General features: G+C 30.8%; 2 protein-coding genes and 1 long non-coding RNA gene across 5 annotated transcripts in view; 1 reads left to right on the top strand and 2 right to left on the bottom strand.

Annotated features, from left to right (window-relative positions):
- Positions 1-1985: 1985 nt before the first annotated feature.
- On the bottom strand, positions 1986-3566 carry LOC107066046 (uncharacterized). Of its 2 annotated transcripts, none has more exons than XR_016177660.1 (3): positions 3436-3566; positions 2209-2968; positions 1986-2119 (listed from the first exon to the last, which is right to left on the bottom strand). It is a non-coding gene; the product is annotated as an uncharacterized LOC107066046 (long non-coding RNA). The 2 variants fall into 2 exon arrangements; XR_001475672.2 differs by lacking the exon at positions 1986-2119 and having other exon boundaries at positions 2213-2330; positions 2587-2968.
- qin (tudor domain-containing protein qin) overlaps positions 2956-18245 on the top strand; it is a 202748-nt gene continuing 187458 nt past the window's right edge. The window contains exons 1-6 of one of the 2 annotated variants that reach the window (XM_089175620.1): positions 2956-3057; positions 3968-4184; positions 4543-4806; positions 4897-4979; positions 5067-5273; positions 5375-5455. In XM_089175620.1, coding sequence (XP_089031746.1) covers positions 4079-4184; positions 4543-4806; positions 4897-4979; positions 5067-5273; positions 5375-5455 — 741 coding nt within the window. In that variant the 5' untranslated portion in view covers positions 2956-3057; positions 3968-4078. Of the gene's footprint in view, positions 3058-3967; positions 4185-4542; positions 4807-4896; positions 4980-5066; positions 5274-5374; positions 5456-18245 lie in introns of those variants that run through there. The other variant, XM_089175622.1, reaches the window with a different exon arrangement.
- The window catches only part of LOC107066044 (uncharacterized), a 55317-nt gene continuing 42616 nt past the window's right edge, over positions 5545-18245 (bottom strand). Inside the window, exons 2-3 of the mRNA XM_015320282.2 lie at positions 7077-8836; positions 5545-6978 (exon numbers count right to left, since the gene is read on the bottom strand). Of these exons, the coding sequence (XP_015175768.2) occupies positions 6631-6978; positions 7077-8836 (2108 nt within the window). The 3' untranslated portion in view covers positions 5545-6630. The remainder of the gene's footprint in view (positions 6979-7076; positions 8837-18245) is intronic.

Here is an 18245-nt window from a genome sequence, read left to right as displayed (position 1 = left end):
TTCTTTTTTTTCTTTTTCTTCTTCTTCATCTTCTTCTTCTTCTTCTTCTTCTTCTTTTTCATTACCGGTACCTCATAAGAATCGTAATTCGCTCTTACGTAAAATCAACCAAGCACGAATCTTATCTAATGTCTTCCAAATTAATTCATCTTCTCTCTTTTTTTTTTATCTATCTATGTATTTATTTTTTTCTTTCTATCTTTCGCAAATTTTCAAACTCTTCTATCTTGTGTAACGATGTGAGATAGGAAAAATACTTCGTGCAAAACTATTCGGAAATATAATCGTTTACTTTTGCTATCATCGTTTTGTTTTATTATTATTTTCATATCCAATGATGGTTATCTTAGGTTGTTCATTTCTTAAAACATCTTATAATGGATATAATAGATTCTAAAACATTTTATAATATTTTTTTTCTCATTACGTAATGATATCTTTTTTTTACTAGAATCTTCTGGATCTTTCTTTTTTTTCATGTCAATCGACGAATTACAAATTTGACGAATATACATCATTTTGATCAGAAATATACGATACTGTATATGTTATATTTTGTTTATTTAATAATTGTTTTGTTTAATTAGAGAATCTCTCTTGAAAGTGAAAAGAGAAAAATGAAATCTCGTATGATTTGAACGAAACATGTACTTTGTACTTATTGTTAAATAAAGTTATCAATTTTTTTTTTGTTTTGTTATTTTTACATAATGAGAGTGATAAGAGGAAGGAAGAAAAAATAGAAAGAGAAAGAGAAAGAAAAAAAGAGAGAGAGAGAGAGTGTGAGAGAGTTATGTTTACTATAACATGCTCGTTCTCATCGATCATGAAAAGACTCAACGAATCTAACGTCATCGATCAGTATTCCTCTCTTAACGATGCAACTTCTTTTATATAGCTACACAACATATAACGATAAAAAAAAAAAAAAAATAGAGAGAAAAAAATCTGCAAGAAAAAGCAAGGACAAAGTATATTCTACGAGAAATCAACTGATTCCTACGTGGATACAATTTCAATGCCCTACTTACTATTTCTATAACATACAGTAATAATAAATTGAACAGTAAATAATAGCAAAATTTTCTAACTTTTTTTTTCTTTTTATGTAATAAAATTTAATATTAGATCTAATCAAATGTAAATGATAAAATTTCCCTGTGATTTTAATAATGTTCCAAATTTTCATTATCAAAATATATAAAATATATATAAATATTATGTAATATAATATGAATCAAAAGTTTATATTACATTTAATTATTAATATAATTATATTGCAAATTATATTATAAACTGCATAAAATAGATATTGATTTTTTGTAAAATTTACTTTGGAAATATTAATAATAATATATTAAATATAAATAAAGAAACCCCCTATTAAGATCAAATATCAATTAATGATATTAACAATATTATCGAAAAGGAAAAATATATATGCGTTCGTACATGTGTGTCATTCAATCTAAAATAACGTAATATTAAATATAGAATGTTCGAGAAATAGTTTCTCTCGTGAGTGGTAAAAGAAGAAGAAAAAGCCAAAAAAAAAGGAAAAAAAAATAACAAAAAATTGTATTGAGGAAGTAAAATGTAAAAGCATCTTGTTCATTGGAACGGCGACGATGACGACGACGACGACGACGACGACGGTAGCTATTGGGTGGGATTATAACGGACCCTTGGCCGCGACCGCGCCTAGAATCTCTTAGACCATCACGACGTAACTCTACCGCTTGCTAGCAAACTTGCTTACTTATCCGTTACCCACTTTCTTTCTTTTCTTGACCATATTTTTATCTCTCATCATCACCATCATCATCATTCTGATCCTTTCATTCTTTCATCATCTTCATTCTAGTGTCCTTCTGTCCTTTAGCCCATCAACTTTTCCTATTTCGTATCTGTCTCGTATCTTTCTTCTATTTCTTCTTCTTTTGTCATTTTCTTTTTATTCTTTTTCATTTTATTTATTTGTTCTTCTTCTCCTAATCGCACTTCTTGACTTTTTTTTTCTTCTTTTTCTTTTTCCTATTTTTTTTTTTTTTTGCATTCTTCTTTAACGCTCAACGACGAGTTAGCAGCGGCATCTGCCACGCGAATTCTGAATTTACGCCTAGAAATATATGTATCTCTATGTATTTTGTATTTATTCGTGTGTGTGTGTGTGTGTAAGTGTGTCCTCGGTTATATTACGTTTCGCACATTTAAACAGAGAACCAACGCACGATCGTCGATGACTATGTCATCCTCGTCAGTCGTTGTGTTGTAAGAATCATCAACGCCATCTTTATTTTCTAAATTATTTATTCACCTAAAAAATTATTCTGAAAAATATTTATATTATTTATATGAAATTAATTTTTTATTATTATTATTATTATTATTATTTCTCTTATCATTTTCTATGATACAGAAATACGAGTAAGATTTTTTTTTTTTTTTTTTTTTAATAATACTCACGAAGTTTTGGAACAATATTGTTATTCTGTTATTTATGTGAAAAGAAAAATTAAAAAATAAAAAAATACCCCCCCCCCCCCAAATGAATATTGTATATCAATTTTAGATATATTTTCTTACTTTTTATTTCTTGCATTTTTATTGGTCTAAAGTTTTGCGATGAGCACGTGATCATCATCATCGCCGACTCTTCTGCTCGCCAGACTGCAGCAGCGAACGAGTAGTATCATAAACTATTTATGTTAACGGTCTTCACGATCTTTCTATCCAAACATCAGCAGCTTCCGCATAGAAACGATTTTGAGTAAACCAATTATACCGAAATGATCTCTTTTTTCTTCCTTTTTTCTTTTCATTTTTATTCCTAAAATTATTATTCCACGAGACGTCATTCTCATGGCTTGACACAATCAACAATATTTGCGTATTTGTTTCGATGCTTTTTTCTTTTTCACTTTTCCTTTATTTATCAATGGTTTTTATGCTAGGTTTATATACTGAACTTTAGAAAAAAAAAGAAACAAACAAAATAAAATAAAATATGGTATATGTCATCGTTTTTCTTATCACCTTAGTATAAGAACACATTTGGTAAGTAGTTTTTACCTAAATGTAAATATACGTGTCACGTGATACGTATTTACGTTTGGTAACATTCATACAAAATTAACCTAACTTTCTAACAAAGAGGTCATCATAAAAAGTTTTAGAATTTTCAAACAGGAATACTAAATGTTCTCTTAACGTTTTAATACGTTCCAAGTTTAATTTATAATCTGACCATTATATCATTCCATGTGTTTGAATTTTTAATGCAATTTTGATTTTAATTTTATGATATTTTTTCTTAGAAAATTAAAATTCAATGGTTGTTGAAAAAAGAAATATTTCATCGTATAATAATACATCATTGTTAATGTTAATATGACGTTTAATGTAATTTACGATATTAATTAGGATCATTTTTACCTTGAACGATGATGTTACATGTTTATAAATTTAAATATTAATGTCCTTTGAAATATATTATCGATTAAACCTGTTTTTTATTTGTTTTAACATATTTCTTTTCTCGCATATTTAATTGTTTCGCGAACAAAACTCGAAATCCATGGTTACCAATATTATTCTCTTTTCAAATAGTTGGTATTACTGTATTGTCGCCAATATCAAATTGAATTTTGGCGCGCTTTCGATTGTAAACTGAATGCGCTTATCTCGATTCGATTATTTTGTTCTTTACTACACAAATTGTCAGCTGGACGACAGACAAAATTTTAATATTTATTACTTAAATAACATTTGATGTAACATATTTTGATTGATTTCATCAAATTAAACATTGATAAACATTTTGATTAAATAATATCGAGGAAATGAAGTATATTAAAGAAATTAATGAAAAATAATTAAGGATGGGGTTCTTAAAATTTCATACATCGTCCCTGACGAAAATTCAAAACATGAGATATTAGGAACAGCGTGTACTTTTGTTTTATAGTGTCATGAACTCGTGTGTCTCGCAAAGATTACCTCGTGTGTCGAAAAGCATTGATTATTAATTTGTGCGGTATTTTGATTAATAATTAATATCATTTTTCAATAAATAACAATGTCGAAATCGAATCCAGTTTGCATTCAAAAAGACTTTAATTTTGTTATGCCAAGATTAAAAAATTTATCGTGTTCCTATTGTCAACGTCAATTTCCAGAATCAAGTAAGTTCTTTTTTTCTATTATTTTATTTATTATATTTATATTTTTGAAATAATTAAACTTTGTTTTCTTTATTAATCTTTACTAGAATACACATGGAATGTAATTTCTTTTATAAAACTAATGTGTAATTGTAAGCATCCACTTTTGATGTATAGCAATCATATTAGCATAGATTTGATTACAATATTTAAATCAATAATTTTATTAGAGATATAATATGTTATATTGCTTCTTATACAATTTGTAGGTTAGAATTATATTTAGTTGCATGAAATGAGACAAATAAACTAAGTTTCAGAAAATGTTTGTTGATTTTAACGAATGTTTTTTGAAACTGATTTTATTTTCATGTTTCAGATGTTGTATATGTTCCTGGGAAACTAATTCCTTTAGTGATGCCTTGTGGTCATTTAATTTGCAATAATTGTGATTATTTAAATCCTAGTAAACATTGTTCACTATGCAAAGATACTTTACAGTTTGATGTGAAAAGTTCTGAACCCTTACCATTACACTTATATGCATTGGGTACAGCATTTTTATTAAAGTACGAATCCAATTTTGGGGAACCATATTTTAAAACATCAGACTGCCAATCACAGGATAGACGTCGAGTTAAAGGTTTTTAGTTGATGCTATATTTGTATATTTATAAATTAGTTTTAATATAATTTTCTATATATTATAGTAAATTTGATTTTTCTTTAAAAGCTAACTGTTACCAATGTGAATGTGAAGCAAGCTTCTATTGTAAAGAGTGTGATGCATTTTTCTGTAAATCTTGTTGTTCCAAGGTATGTATGCGAATGGCTTTTTTGTATTTATATTTTAATGTCTTGTTCATTTATGTATTTTAAATCTATCATTTGGCTCTTTCACAGAAGCACTTATCACAGAAAAAGTCATCGACAGATCACATTATTATTTGCATAGATGGATCAGAAGGTCAGCTTTTAAAGACAATAAGCAGCTGCGCTAACAATTGTTCTAAAAGCACATTTTATTATTGTTGCAAATGTGAATTAAATCTCTGTATGCAATGCTTTTCTTTGCACATGAAACATGAATACTTTACGCTGCAAGAAAGGGTTAGCATATATTTTGTTTTTTTTTCTATTCTGCTTTATTTCTTTCTTTTTTAAAGATAATCTTTCAAAATATTTAATGAATAATATCTTTTGTCTTTTAGAACTACACCTTAATCGAGAGCTTCCTTAGCACATTCAAAAAGGCTGCGGAGAAGAAACAGCGCATTCATCAAGCGATACAGGTAAGTGCCATTTTTATTTTTTTTTATTGCAACAAAAGAGGATGATATTGCAATTAATGCACATTTAATTGCTAATTTTACAAAAGAGATTAGTAATAAATAAATTTATTGTATGTTTATAATGTTACATTGGGTCTGCGTAGAATTTAATTTTTTGAGTCATCGTAACAGCATCGGTCAAAAATTTTTTTATATAAATCAAACTTATATATTAAAGTTTAACATTATTATTGCTTAAAGATACATATATATTATGAGTAAAGTTTATGTTTATCACTTTAACTGCCATTTTGGTCATGTATGACTGGTTATGGTTACTCTTGAGACACCGCAGTAGTCATCGGTGACTGGAGTGCATATGAACTTTTTACAATTGTAAAAACTAAATGAAAACTGAAAGTTAGTGTATTTAACAATTAAAATAACAATTTAACAATTAAAATTAAATTAGTGTTTGAACAATTAAAATATTTTTATAAATTTTTTTTTTATATATTTTGAATAATAAAAATAATGCTATGACGTCCTAGACAAAACATGATTTTAGTGTGGCAGTCAAAGAGTTATAGAAACTAATAATTATAGAAAGTCTTTTATGATAAACAATTTTAGGTACAATAATATTTCAATTTAACTGAGCACATTCTGTTATAAATAATAACGTAGTAAGAGCATATATGACTAGAGAGGGGGGAAAATACTTATGAATATCAACAGTCATTTTATACCCGCTCACATTTGTAATATCTATTACTTTAATTGCAGCTTTTTTTTTATTTTTTATTTTCTTTTTGTAAATAAAAAAGCATCTGGTGTGATAAATATGAACAGAAAAGTTAACTTGATTTGTTTCAGTGCGTTAAATTATTTTCTCTTGACTTTCTAATATTATATATTTAAATAATTTTTCTTAATATTTTTTATGTTTGTTATAAATAATCTTATTTTACTGTATATATATATATAATATAATATAATATTTAATAATCGCGATTTTTTCTAACTTGTTTTTTTTTTAAATAAATCATAATGGCAACAAGATGATACGTGTAAATTACGTATTATAATAAAATAATAAAAAAAATATATAAATAAAAAAAGAGAAGAATATCAAAAAGAAGAAAAAACAAACAATATAAAATATAAATCTTAATATTGTAATAATTAATTATAAATTATTCGCGATTTTTATTATTGTTGTCGGATGATTGAATTTTGTTTTTGGCTTTGTCCTTTCTTTCCTGTTGTTTCTTTAATTTTTTTTCCTTTAGCTTAGCTTCCATTTCCTTGAACTTGAACTCTAAATATCGATCGACTTCCGGCCCGGTAAAGTCTTCAGGGAATTTCGGCATTATAGGAAGTATATATTTGTAGAGACGTTCATTGAGAACGTACAATTGTGTGGTAGATTCGCACTTGACGTTGAACCACCAGTCACAGGTCAATGCCACTTGACTGAAGATTGTACCATTCGGGCACAAGAATGACGATTTTCCACCGTTAAGATCACAGTAATGCCATACCTTAAAAAAAAAAAAAAGAAATAGGAAAAAATAACAAAAGAATAATTTAAAATTAGATCAAGATTTTCATTGCTAATTAAAAAATAAATGAATTTTACCTGACAACCGGTTGAAGGGTCACCGAAAAATCCTTTGTATCGTTGTTTCTTGCAACTGAATTCAGTTTCCGGTATAACGGAATAAGTTGGATAATCGACGTTTGGTTTTCCACGCGTAACACCATATTTCAACGATGGGTTATTTAATTCTGGTTTAGGTGTAGAAATTGGATTATTTTCAGCAACACTTTGTTGAGTTTCCGTCGTCGTTGTTGGATCAGTAACAATATGATGAGGTATTGTATAACGACCTGGATCAATTATATCATCGCTAAGATCTTCCGTAATTTCGTAAGAATGTTGTGTAGAAATTTCCAATGGGTTTTTGTTGTTTTGAGAATGATCAAGAAACGGTTTATATGCCGTGTTTAATTGTACGAGTTTTTTCTTACCATTGTTTTCATTGTTAAACGTATAACTTGATTGTTGTACAGGTATTTTAGGTGTAACACGAAATTCATTGTCATTGTAAGTAGGCGTAGATTTGTAATCGTCAAGCGTGTAAGTAGGTGGTATTACGATTTTAGTTTTAACTTCGTTTACGTAAGATGACGTAGGTTTGAAACGGTCCGGATCATCCGGTATTAACAAAGATGCCGGTACCGTTGGGAATCTCGATTCGGTGATTACTTTTGGTCGAGTATTTGGACGTATTTTCGTAGGATAATAATTGTTGGGTAATCTTTGAATGGGGGGTGGTCTAACCGCACCTGGTATTGTAGATAACACGGGTGGTGGAGGAGGTACTTGAGGAAATTCTTCTTTTTTAGCATTGTGAAGAATGTTGAGTATTTCTATCAGCGTTTTTATACTATCATCCAAATTATTTTTATCCAAAGCTTCAGGTAAACGTTCGGCCAATTGAAAACTTTCTAATATTGGATTGAAATTAATGAAATTTAAGTTTCTTGTAGGTAAATTTACCTGTTGTCTTCCAGAAGTAGAAGTAGAAGTAGAAGAAGAAGAAGAAGGATTATCAAGAATGTTTATTGTTTGTTGTTGTATACCTTTTGTAGAAATGACCGGTTGTGGTAGGTATCGAATAGAATCGATATTTTCACTAGGATAATTAATTTCAACGATAGGTTTTCCATTAGTACTACCGCTTGTGTGATCGAACGTGTTGTAATCTTGCGGTAAATTTGTATGAGTTGATTTCAATCCTTGATTCCTATTAACGTATTCTCTCGTATTACTTGTTAAATATGGTCGAATTGGTCTATTGTATCTATAATCCTTCGATAAAATTTCACCAACAGGATTATTTACTTCAATATGCGATTGTTTTTGTTCTTGTTGGGAATTATACACAGACGTGGAATAATCCTCTTGATTGATCTTAGAATTGTATCTTATCGGTATGAAATAATCCGTATCAGTTGTTGTTCCATCATTTGGATCATATTGTACAGATGGAATAAATTTTCTCAATTGATTTTGAACGTTGTTGTTACTAGTTGGTCTATAATTATTCAATATGTTTCTAGAATCACCGTTAATTCTAGAAAAAGGATATTGATACGATCTTCTCGATGATGATACATCGTTAGATGGCACTTGTTGTATCAAATTTTTTCCAGATAACCATTGTACATTTAAATGATTATTATTTGCTGCATAAAAGGCTATATATGGTATTAATCTTCTATATCTTTCTTTGAATTCGTCAAACGTTATTTCAGGTTCTTCATCCTCTTCTTCATCCGATGAATTGGATCGCGTTACGTTTGATTCAGCCGAGCAAGCTTTCAACGATAACTCTGAAACAAATAAAACAATAAAATATACAAAAAATGAACTAATAAGTTTGATACTTTGATCAATTATTTGTATCATTGATATATACTTATATGTATATATGTATTTTATAGAGAAGTTTTATCTTTTTAAATGCAAGAAGGATTCCCCAACAGGGAGATATATTGCACGAGGGATGTGTTCAGTTTAACTTAGAAAGCACGAAGTTCCTACAACGTTTATTCCCAGTTTACTCCCACGAGAAGGCAAAAGATATAAAGATCGGCTTATGAACTCGAGGGAAAACCGATAAGTTTAATCAGCGTTGCAATTCGATAGTTCCACTTTACATAAGAGATGAAATTTTTATTTCTATTAAGCTAATGTTTCAATATTTTATATATATATTTTGAATTATGCAAATTAGTGTTTTTTTCTTTTTTATATTGGATATTTACATTCTCTTCTTCTTCTTTTATTTTTTTGAATTTGATTTGAATTCTTGTTTAGTTTAGATGAAACTAAAATGTGTCTTTTTTTTTTCTACTTCATCGAGTGAAATTAAATTAGAAGGAAAAATATATCTGTCAGAGGGTTTCCATTTCCTACCACGTCTTCCCCCCATTTATGGGTTCATTCCATCCCTTTGCATTTCACCCTTTAGAGATTTACCAACACCCTCAGGTTTCGAGCGCTCAAGCCCTCGTGCAATATTCGAGAGCCAAAACGAGTGAGCAGTTGTGTTTCGTGAGATATATTCGTGTCAACGTTTCCGTATTTTGTGGCTGCTAAAAGCATACCCACCCAACTCTTTCTATAAACTTTTATATGTATAATACACGGTACATACACACACGTTTATCTTTTTGTCTCCTCGAATTTCCATGTCACCTAACCAACACGTATCTTTTTGTTGTGTCTCTTCTTTCGAATGCTTAGTTGTTGTTTTTTTTTATTTATACATTTTTTTTTATTATTATTCTCTCTTTTTTTTTTATTTTATTTATTTTTTTTTTAACATCCTCTTAAAAAGGTGTCCAGATTTTACTTTCACTTTTTTTTTTCGTCCTACCCTCTTGACTCTTCTCACTTTATTACCATTCTTCTCTCGTAATTTTATATTTTTTAACAGGAGGTATTTGTTTTACAAGAGTTTGAATCGTTTTATATACGTACGCGTAATATAATATCGTATATCGTATGCATTCATATATCACAAAAAAATGCTAGATTTCAGATTAGAGTTACCAATGTGTATTTTAATTTTTAAATAATATAAAAATTTCCTATATATTATCAAATTTCTTCGTTTCTATCTCGTGAAATGAAAATACACACATGTCGTTTTACACTTGTAATCACAGTCAGTCAGTTAGTTTGATAGTAATTAGAAACGCAATGAGGGTTCGGTACGGTACTGCATTTCACGTAGTGTGTTGTGTGGTGGTGTCTGCTGGTGATGGATCGTCGTCATGCACTGGTAGAGGAAATTCATGGAAGAAGAGATGGCCATAGAAGGAAATGTATATATATATATATATACATTTTGAACATATAAATATACGTGTATTTAAATACAAACACCTATACAGACACACACTTATATATATATATCATCGGACAACACTTTCTCTCTCGTACTTTTTTTTTAATTCGGTGATTCTCAGTTGGTATTCTGGAATAGTACAGACGTATATTCCGGGTATGTGAATAAGTGGATGAAGGTGAGGGTATGAGGGGATGAGGGTGAGGATACTAGCAGCACAGGAATCTCTCGAATAATATAAACCTGCCTTGTTAGGTTAGCCATGAATTTTTATAAACCGATTATTTAATCTCGATGTAACAAAGTGCGCAACTCTATTTCTTTTGTTGTTTTTATTTTTATATTTCTCTGTCTCTCTATCCCGTAAATCTACTCTCGCTAGAGAGAGAGAAAGGGTGGATGATACTGGGGTGGTTAAGGGAGAGAGTGGGTGAAGTTGAATGCGGTTTTATCCATCGGGGTACATCAAAGGAACGAGTCATGAAGGATAGGAAGAGACAAAAGGATAAAAAGAGAGAGAAGGTTGGGAAAGGGGTGGAGGGAGTGAGAGAGAGAGGATGGTAGGGGGGAAGGTGGAAGGGAGATAGATGGATGTCAACACCTCACTTACTTTATTTTTTTTTTCATTCGTTATACTCTCACTGGTTACATGGAAATATCTACGGGAATGACAACGAGAGTGTGTGTGGGAGAGATAAAGAGAGAGATAGAGAGAGAGAGAGAACGTGCGTGGGTCGTGCGTACGCGTACGACCTGGAAATCCAATTCGATTTTTGGATGAAATGAGTTTGGAAATTCGGTACTCGCGTGTTGTAGTAAAGCACTGCTCGGCCAGGTGAGGAGGAGGGACATTCCGGTTTATTAATCCTGTCAGTGCTTGAAACGTGATTGAAAAATTTGCAAAACGCGTCGTAGCACTGGTGTAGCACACAGCATCATCATCTCTCTAGTGTGTTCCTCTTTCAGTTGTATGTTATTCTCCATCTCTTCGGTTGTTAAAAAGGGATACGACTGAGGGTGTGGTTAGGAGAGAGAGAGAGAGAAAGAAAGAAAAAGAAAAATAGAAAAAGAGATAAAGGTAAATAGATAGTCGTGAAACTACACAAGCGTTTGTCCTGTTCTGAAACTTTACAAAGCGCGAATAATTTCACTCCTCTTCTTTCTTTTATCATCCTCTCTCTTTCTCTCTTTCTCTTTCTCTCTTTCTCTTTCACGTGGTTCTCTTAATGTGTTTATTTGCATAAGGATACAACCGTATATCGTCCTTCGGGCTAAGCGAGGAACATGATTCTTTCTCGTGTCGTTTCTATCCTCACCCCACTTCATTCCTAACTCAGTTCTACCACCCCCCAGTCCTCCTTTACCTCTTCCTCCTCTTATTTCACTACCATCACCCTTTATCCATCTCTCTCTTTACTTTACTCTTCTTCTTTTCCAACCAACGAACCAACCAACCCCCTAACTCAGTTCTACCAGCTCCCTCCCCACTTCCTCTTATTCCACTATCATCACTCTATCTTTCTCTCTCTCTCTCTCTCTTTCTCTCTACTCTTCTCTTCTTTCTTTCAACCAACAAACTAACCAACCCCGTCTCCCCTACCACCCCCTTCTTCGTTCTTTCTCATTCTCGCACGTTAATTCGCCGAGCGTTATGTGTTCGAGATAATTGCGACGAGATGTTAGGTTCGTTGCTTTAACGATCCTCTTTTGCCACAAGAGAAAGAGAGAGAGAGAGAGAGAGAGAGAGAGAGAGAGAGAGAGAGAGATAAAGAGAGAGATAAAGAGAGAATATTTTCCTTTTATCGAGTAATCGCATGTTATATGCGTTTTTCTAGTCTTTCTCGTTTATGCGTTTTTCTAGTCTTTCTCGTTTATGCGTAACCCTCTCTCTTTCTCTTTCTCTTTCTCGTCCTTTAATCCTTTCTTTAGGCAACGTGTAGAAGGTTGTTATCCTTTTTAATTCTGACATTTTCCATCTAATGCATAGTTTCAATTCTACGCTTGCAAATGTTAATTATTTTTTGTTCTCTCTATCTCTCTCTCTGTTTTTTTTTTATTGGTGTATATATGTGTGTAGGTATGTGTATATGTGTTTATAATTAAGAAAATTATTTTATTTTTTTTTTTTTGTACAGCTTTCAATTGACAATTTGCATAGGAACTTTACCTGTATTTTTTTTTATGCACCTAGAGGTACACGTTATTATATTATAATATTTTTATGTTACACTTATATTTGATAGTCAAAAGGAATATTATTAAAAGATTTCGTAAGAGATACGAAAAAGTATTTGATAAAATTATTTTCATTCTTTATTATTTTTTTTATTAGTATATATTTATACTACTATTATACTACTATTATATTACTACTATACTATATATACTAGTATTATATATATTAATTTATTATTAATATATATATTTACTTTTATATATTTTATATATTATATTATATTATATATATACTAATATATATATTTTTATTAGTATATCGTGTTATTTATTAGTATCTCATGTTAACCATTTTTCATTTTATATATTCTTTTTTTTTTATATATATCCGTATGTACACATATTATATATATATATACATATGTCTATGAATATAAGTTATTTCGTATTCATTCATATTTTTCATATAAACCATTGCATATGCATTTACTTACGTGCAATTACTTTTATACGGTCACGTTTATAAATATGCACACGTCATTCCATTTTTCGGCCTGGGATAAAAACAGAGGGTTGAGTTGCCGTGGGGGAAGAGTGGGAGGAGAATGGGACGAGAGTGAAGTGGGTGGTTTGGCTGGGTGTTTGGTGGATCCACGTGTAATCAAAACACAAGTCTACACGTGTCCCTCTCCTCGTCCTTTTATTGGTCATCGTCGTCGTCGTCGTCGTAGTCCTTTTTGTCGTTGTCGTCTTTGTCGTGTTTGTATTTGTATATTTGTGTTGTGTTTTGTTGCATTGTGTATATTGTGCATGCATGCGAAAAGAGCCCCCCCTGCCACACGACGATTTTTCAGTTTCACTCATTAAGAACTTTCGCGAGGGAGAATGAAAAATGGTTTTATTTCTACGCTTTATACTATCCTTCTTTCTCTCTCTATTTTTTTTCTTTCTATCTCTCTCCGTTTCTTTCTCTTCTTTTTTTTATGTATGTCTATCTATCCACCTATCTATCTATCTATCTTTCTTTTTTTTTTTTTATATTTTTTATCTCATTCTCATCCTGTCTCTCTATCTCTGTTCCACCATTGCAATAAATTACCTCGCAGCTCGTGGTATTTTTTTCTCTCTTGCGATTGGCCAGTTTCGAGCTTTTTTTTTTCTTTCTTTCTGTTTATTTTATTTTATTTTTTATTTTTTATTATATTCTCTGTGTTCTTTCTCTTCCTTCCTTCCTTCTTTCTTTTTCTCATTTTTATATATGTGTGTATATATATATATATATATATATATATATATATATATATATATATATATATATATATACACGCTTATACATACATGTCAACGTTGACATCAATTGAATCCAGTCGATATTTATTGATACAGAATATTTGTAATTTTTCTCTTTCTCTCTTTCTCTCATTTTATTTTCGTTTTATATAAAAAATTTTTTGACAGCAATTTTTTCCGCAAAGTGGTCACGTTGTCGAACATATTAAGCGGGGTGGGGGGTGTGTATGTGTGATATATCTCTTTCCCTTTTTTCGCAAATGTATGCAATATCAGAATTAATCGCGTGTAAATTGGAGTCTTGAAAAATGTTTGACACTTTTTTTTTTCTGGTTTTTATACCGCATGATAATTTGTCTCTGCCAATTCCCTTGATGTGACACCGTTACTTACTCTCTCTCTCTCTCTCTCTCTCTCGCTCTCTCTCTCTCTTTCTATTTATCTCATTTACAAGCGTGATAATTGTAAAACTCGAAAATCTTTTCGTATAAACGTATAAACGTGTTGCTAAAGTAATATGTATCTCGTTATAACGTTTTATATATATATGTGTCTACTTTTAAAATTAATTACAGAAACATTAAATACATGGAGACAAGGAGAGAAAGAGAGAGGAAGAAGGGTTGGGAGAAGGGTAAGGGTTGATCTCATTCGTGGTTACAAATATTCTGCTTTCTCTTTCGTTCACTTTCTTTTTTTTAAACATATGTCTTTACTTTAATAACATTCGTATTACGAATCTTTTTACTTATGTTAGAAAATGTTTAGCGAATGTATAAAATTGGTTTAACACTTTTACACGTTTTTCTTAACGTATTGGTGTTAATTGTTTTGATTAAATTAATTTCTTTTTCTTTTTTTTATTATCTCGTACAAATTTTATTAATTTTTTTTCTTTTTTTCTTTCTTTTCCTTTTTGTTTTTTTTTTTTTCATTTACGTAGATGAGAATTAATTTTGCATAGCTCGATAAATAAATGTAATTTTCAATATTTTTTGTATTAAAAAGAAAACATTATTTATTATTTGTTTAAATAATGAGGTTTGGTTTTGGGGCAATGAACTTTCGAGTTCCTAATGCTCATTAATAATATTTATAAATTATAATTAATATAAACTTAAATATAATATTTATAAAAAATATATGTTGATTTGTAAAATACCCTAATGAAATATAGGTATATTCTCTTACGATATAATATTTAATAAATAATTAATTAGGTAAAAAATATTTGACGATATGTCGATGACCGTAATTCGTATTGAAAGTGGGAAAGGTAAGAGAAGAGGTGAGGATGAGAATGGTGGGAGGTTGTGGGGGTTGAAAATGAATAGGTACGACGAGTGAGATAGTAGAAGAATATAAAACAAGGATGCTACAAATGAGTGATGAAGCGAGAAATAAAAACAAAGGCTTTGAAGGTAGGACTAAAAAAAAGGTAGTTTTGAATTCCGTTCGTTCGTTCGTAAAGTGTCGCTTTTAAGGTTGATTGGTTGGTTGGTATATGAGAGAGTATGTGTATGTATGTGTGTATGAGTGAGAGAAACAGAGAAATAGGAAAACGTGCGTTGCGTTTGGCACACGAATATTTGCTTTAGCACAAAAGCAAGCGCAAAAGTTCAGATTTGTTCCAAGTCACGCTTTCCCGATACATAACGTAATCCATGAGATACCAATAACCGGCAATTAATATTCCGTATCGAGTAAAACGTCATGAATCGCGTCCGAGATTTTCACATGACGAAGTTTTTCCGGATAACCCACTATCTTCCCATACACTCCTGGCTTCGGTTTGTTTTTTCTATAAAGATTGCAAAATTCCCCCTTCTTTCACTATCTTTTTCCTTACTACTAAAAACACCTTTGACCAAGCGTAATTTTTATGTGATGCTTCTAGAACGAAAAAAGAAGTGGAGGGGAGATAATAGGTAGGATTTTTAATTTATGAAAAAAATAAATAATAAATTAATAAAATAATAATATATAAGAGAAGATAGAGGAATTAAGCAATTAATTATGAAATTTCATATATATATATATTTTTTTTTGTTATTTATTTTATTTTAATTAATATATTATATAATAACGTGCAAATATTATAATATAAATTGCAGCGAGTTTGAATTTTTGTAAATTTGTCTTTGGTGTTTTCTTCAAATCGAGTTTTGCTTGCTTACTTACCGTTTGTTCTTTCTATTTTTTTTTTTATTTATTTTTTATTTATTTATTTATTTGGAAAAGTAGGAAGCGTGTGTCTTTCGTAAAAATATAGGAAAAAAAGAAGAGAATGTGCGTACGATTTGCACGCGATCTACGCGTTGAGCAATTAAGCTTATTGACGTGTTCGCGAGACGAGCCTCTCACCGATCGTTCCTGGTTATTCGAACAGGAGAAGGTGGTGAAGGTTGTGAAGGTGGTGAAGGTGGTGAAGGTGGTGAAGGTGGTGAAGGTGGTAGAGGAGGATGAGGAACAGACTATCGCGTGTTCCGTGTAATTACCTTCGTTAAGCGCCTACGTGCTCTCGCACGTTAAAAGAAAAAAGAAAAAATAAAACAAAAAAAATAAAAAAAAATGAAAGGAGGAAAGTGTGTGTGCATGAAAACGAATAGAAGAAAAAAAAGGAGAGGAGGTGACAAGGAAAGAGAGAAGGAATTGGAAGGAAAGAGTAGGGAAGGGTGTTAGGTTAATAGAAGGGGGAGGAAGGAAGAAAATAGCTAACTCACCTTTTCTGGGTAGAAAACGTGTTAGTAAGTGATGCTCGTTAGAATTCACCCTTAACCTTGCTTAGGGTTCGGTCTTTTTACTAATTTTTTTTTTATACGTTTTATTTTATTTCTTTTTTTTAATTTTTTTGTTTTTTATTTTATTTTTTCTTCTTTCCCACCATTAAAGACCATTTTGGATTTGATATCTATCATCGTTTTAACTTTTACCAAATTTATTAGTTTAAATAACCATTTTTTTTTTTTTTTTTTTTTTAGATGAAAGATCGTGATCAGTATTTTTGATTATTTTATTGAAAGGTTGTGTCAAAGTTTTAAATAGAAGTAATATGAATTATATACTTGGACTGTTTTGACACGGTGTAACCTCTGATAACTCGTTTTGAGAGTAAATTATTAAATGTAATTTATTTGTGGATAGCTGACTTTCATAACCGGGTTTAGAAATCAGGATGTATGATATAACTATTAGATAAATAATATTATATATTAGATATCACTATGATTTAATAAAAATAATTAATACATATATAAATATAAATCATTTTTGTTTTAAAAGAAAGTACTTATCACATAATAAGATAATTGAAATATGCAAGTAGGACAAATTTCACTAATACAAACTTGTTCATCAAACGAATATTTAATCGTTCATTTTCGTATGAATATTTTTATCTTCAATAAGGTAAAGGAACTAAACGAAGGAAGGAAAGAAGGAAAGAAGTATAGTTCAAGAGAATGACGTTAATCTACGTTAACTATTAATGTACCTTCGACTGTATATCTAGCAAATGCGAGTAGTAGGTACACGATGGTTGAAAAGGGGCTTGGGTTGGGTGGGGGGGGTGGAAAGAAGAGCACTTCTCTCTCTCTCTCTCTCTCTCTCTCTTTTCTCTTATATTCGAACGAGTAACGTTGAATATCGTTTGCATAACGATCGTTTCGTTCACGTTAAATTCCCGTACCGAATTCTCGAACGGTCAATTACTATAGCATACATATAAAAGAAGGTACACGTTGAAAACGTACATCGATGATGATCGCGAACCCCCGAGGCCAATGGTATGTGTGTATGTGTACATACGTTGTGTGTGGGTGTTGTTGTGTGTGGTATTCCGTTGGTAAACGAAACGAACGTTTTTTTTTTTAGAAAACGTCGGATCTCTCCATCATCTCTCTTCTCTTTCTCTTTCTTTTCCTCCTTTTTTCTTCCCTCTCTCTCTCTCTCTCTCTCTCTCTCTTTCTCTTTCTCTTTTTTAATTTTTGTTGTATTTTTTTTTTTTTTTATTATTACTGTACACTGTTGAACTTTTTTGTTTTGTGTAACCAAGAGAATATACATAAGCGTCTCACATTCTTCGTATCGTTCGTTCGTACAACACCACCTCGTATTGGATTCTCAGGAGAGTTTATGGGGAGGGTTTATAAGGGAGAGAGTGGGAGTTGGGGTAAGGGTGGTAAAGAGGATATGTGGGGGTCTATCGGCGATCGACTGATTTTGCTCGATTGTACAACAGAACAATGTGTTCTCGATTAAGCTGTTGTGAAGTGTAGAAAGAAAAAAGAAACAAAGAGAGAAATAGAAAGATAGTGAGAGAGAGAAAGAGAAAGAGAGAGAAAGATTGAGGAGAAGGAGATGATGCTGGAGAAGGAATCACGAAAATGAATAATACGCAAATTCACTACGATTATTCTATT

This window comes from Polistes dominula, unplaced genomic scaffold (genome assembly GCF_049000335.1).
Source record: "Polistes dominula isolate Pdom_NZ unplaced genomic scaffold, Pdom_raw_medaka contig_17, whole genome shotgun sequence".
Classification (NCBI taxonomy): domain Eukaryota; kingdom Metazoa; phylum Arthropoda; class Insecta; order Hymenoptera; family Vespidae; genus Polistes; species Polistes dominula.
Note: the sequence above shows the minus strand (reverse complement) of the source record. Positions and strands in the feature narration are given on the sequence as shown.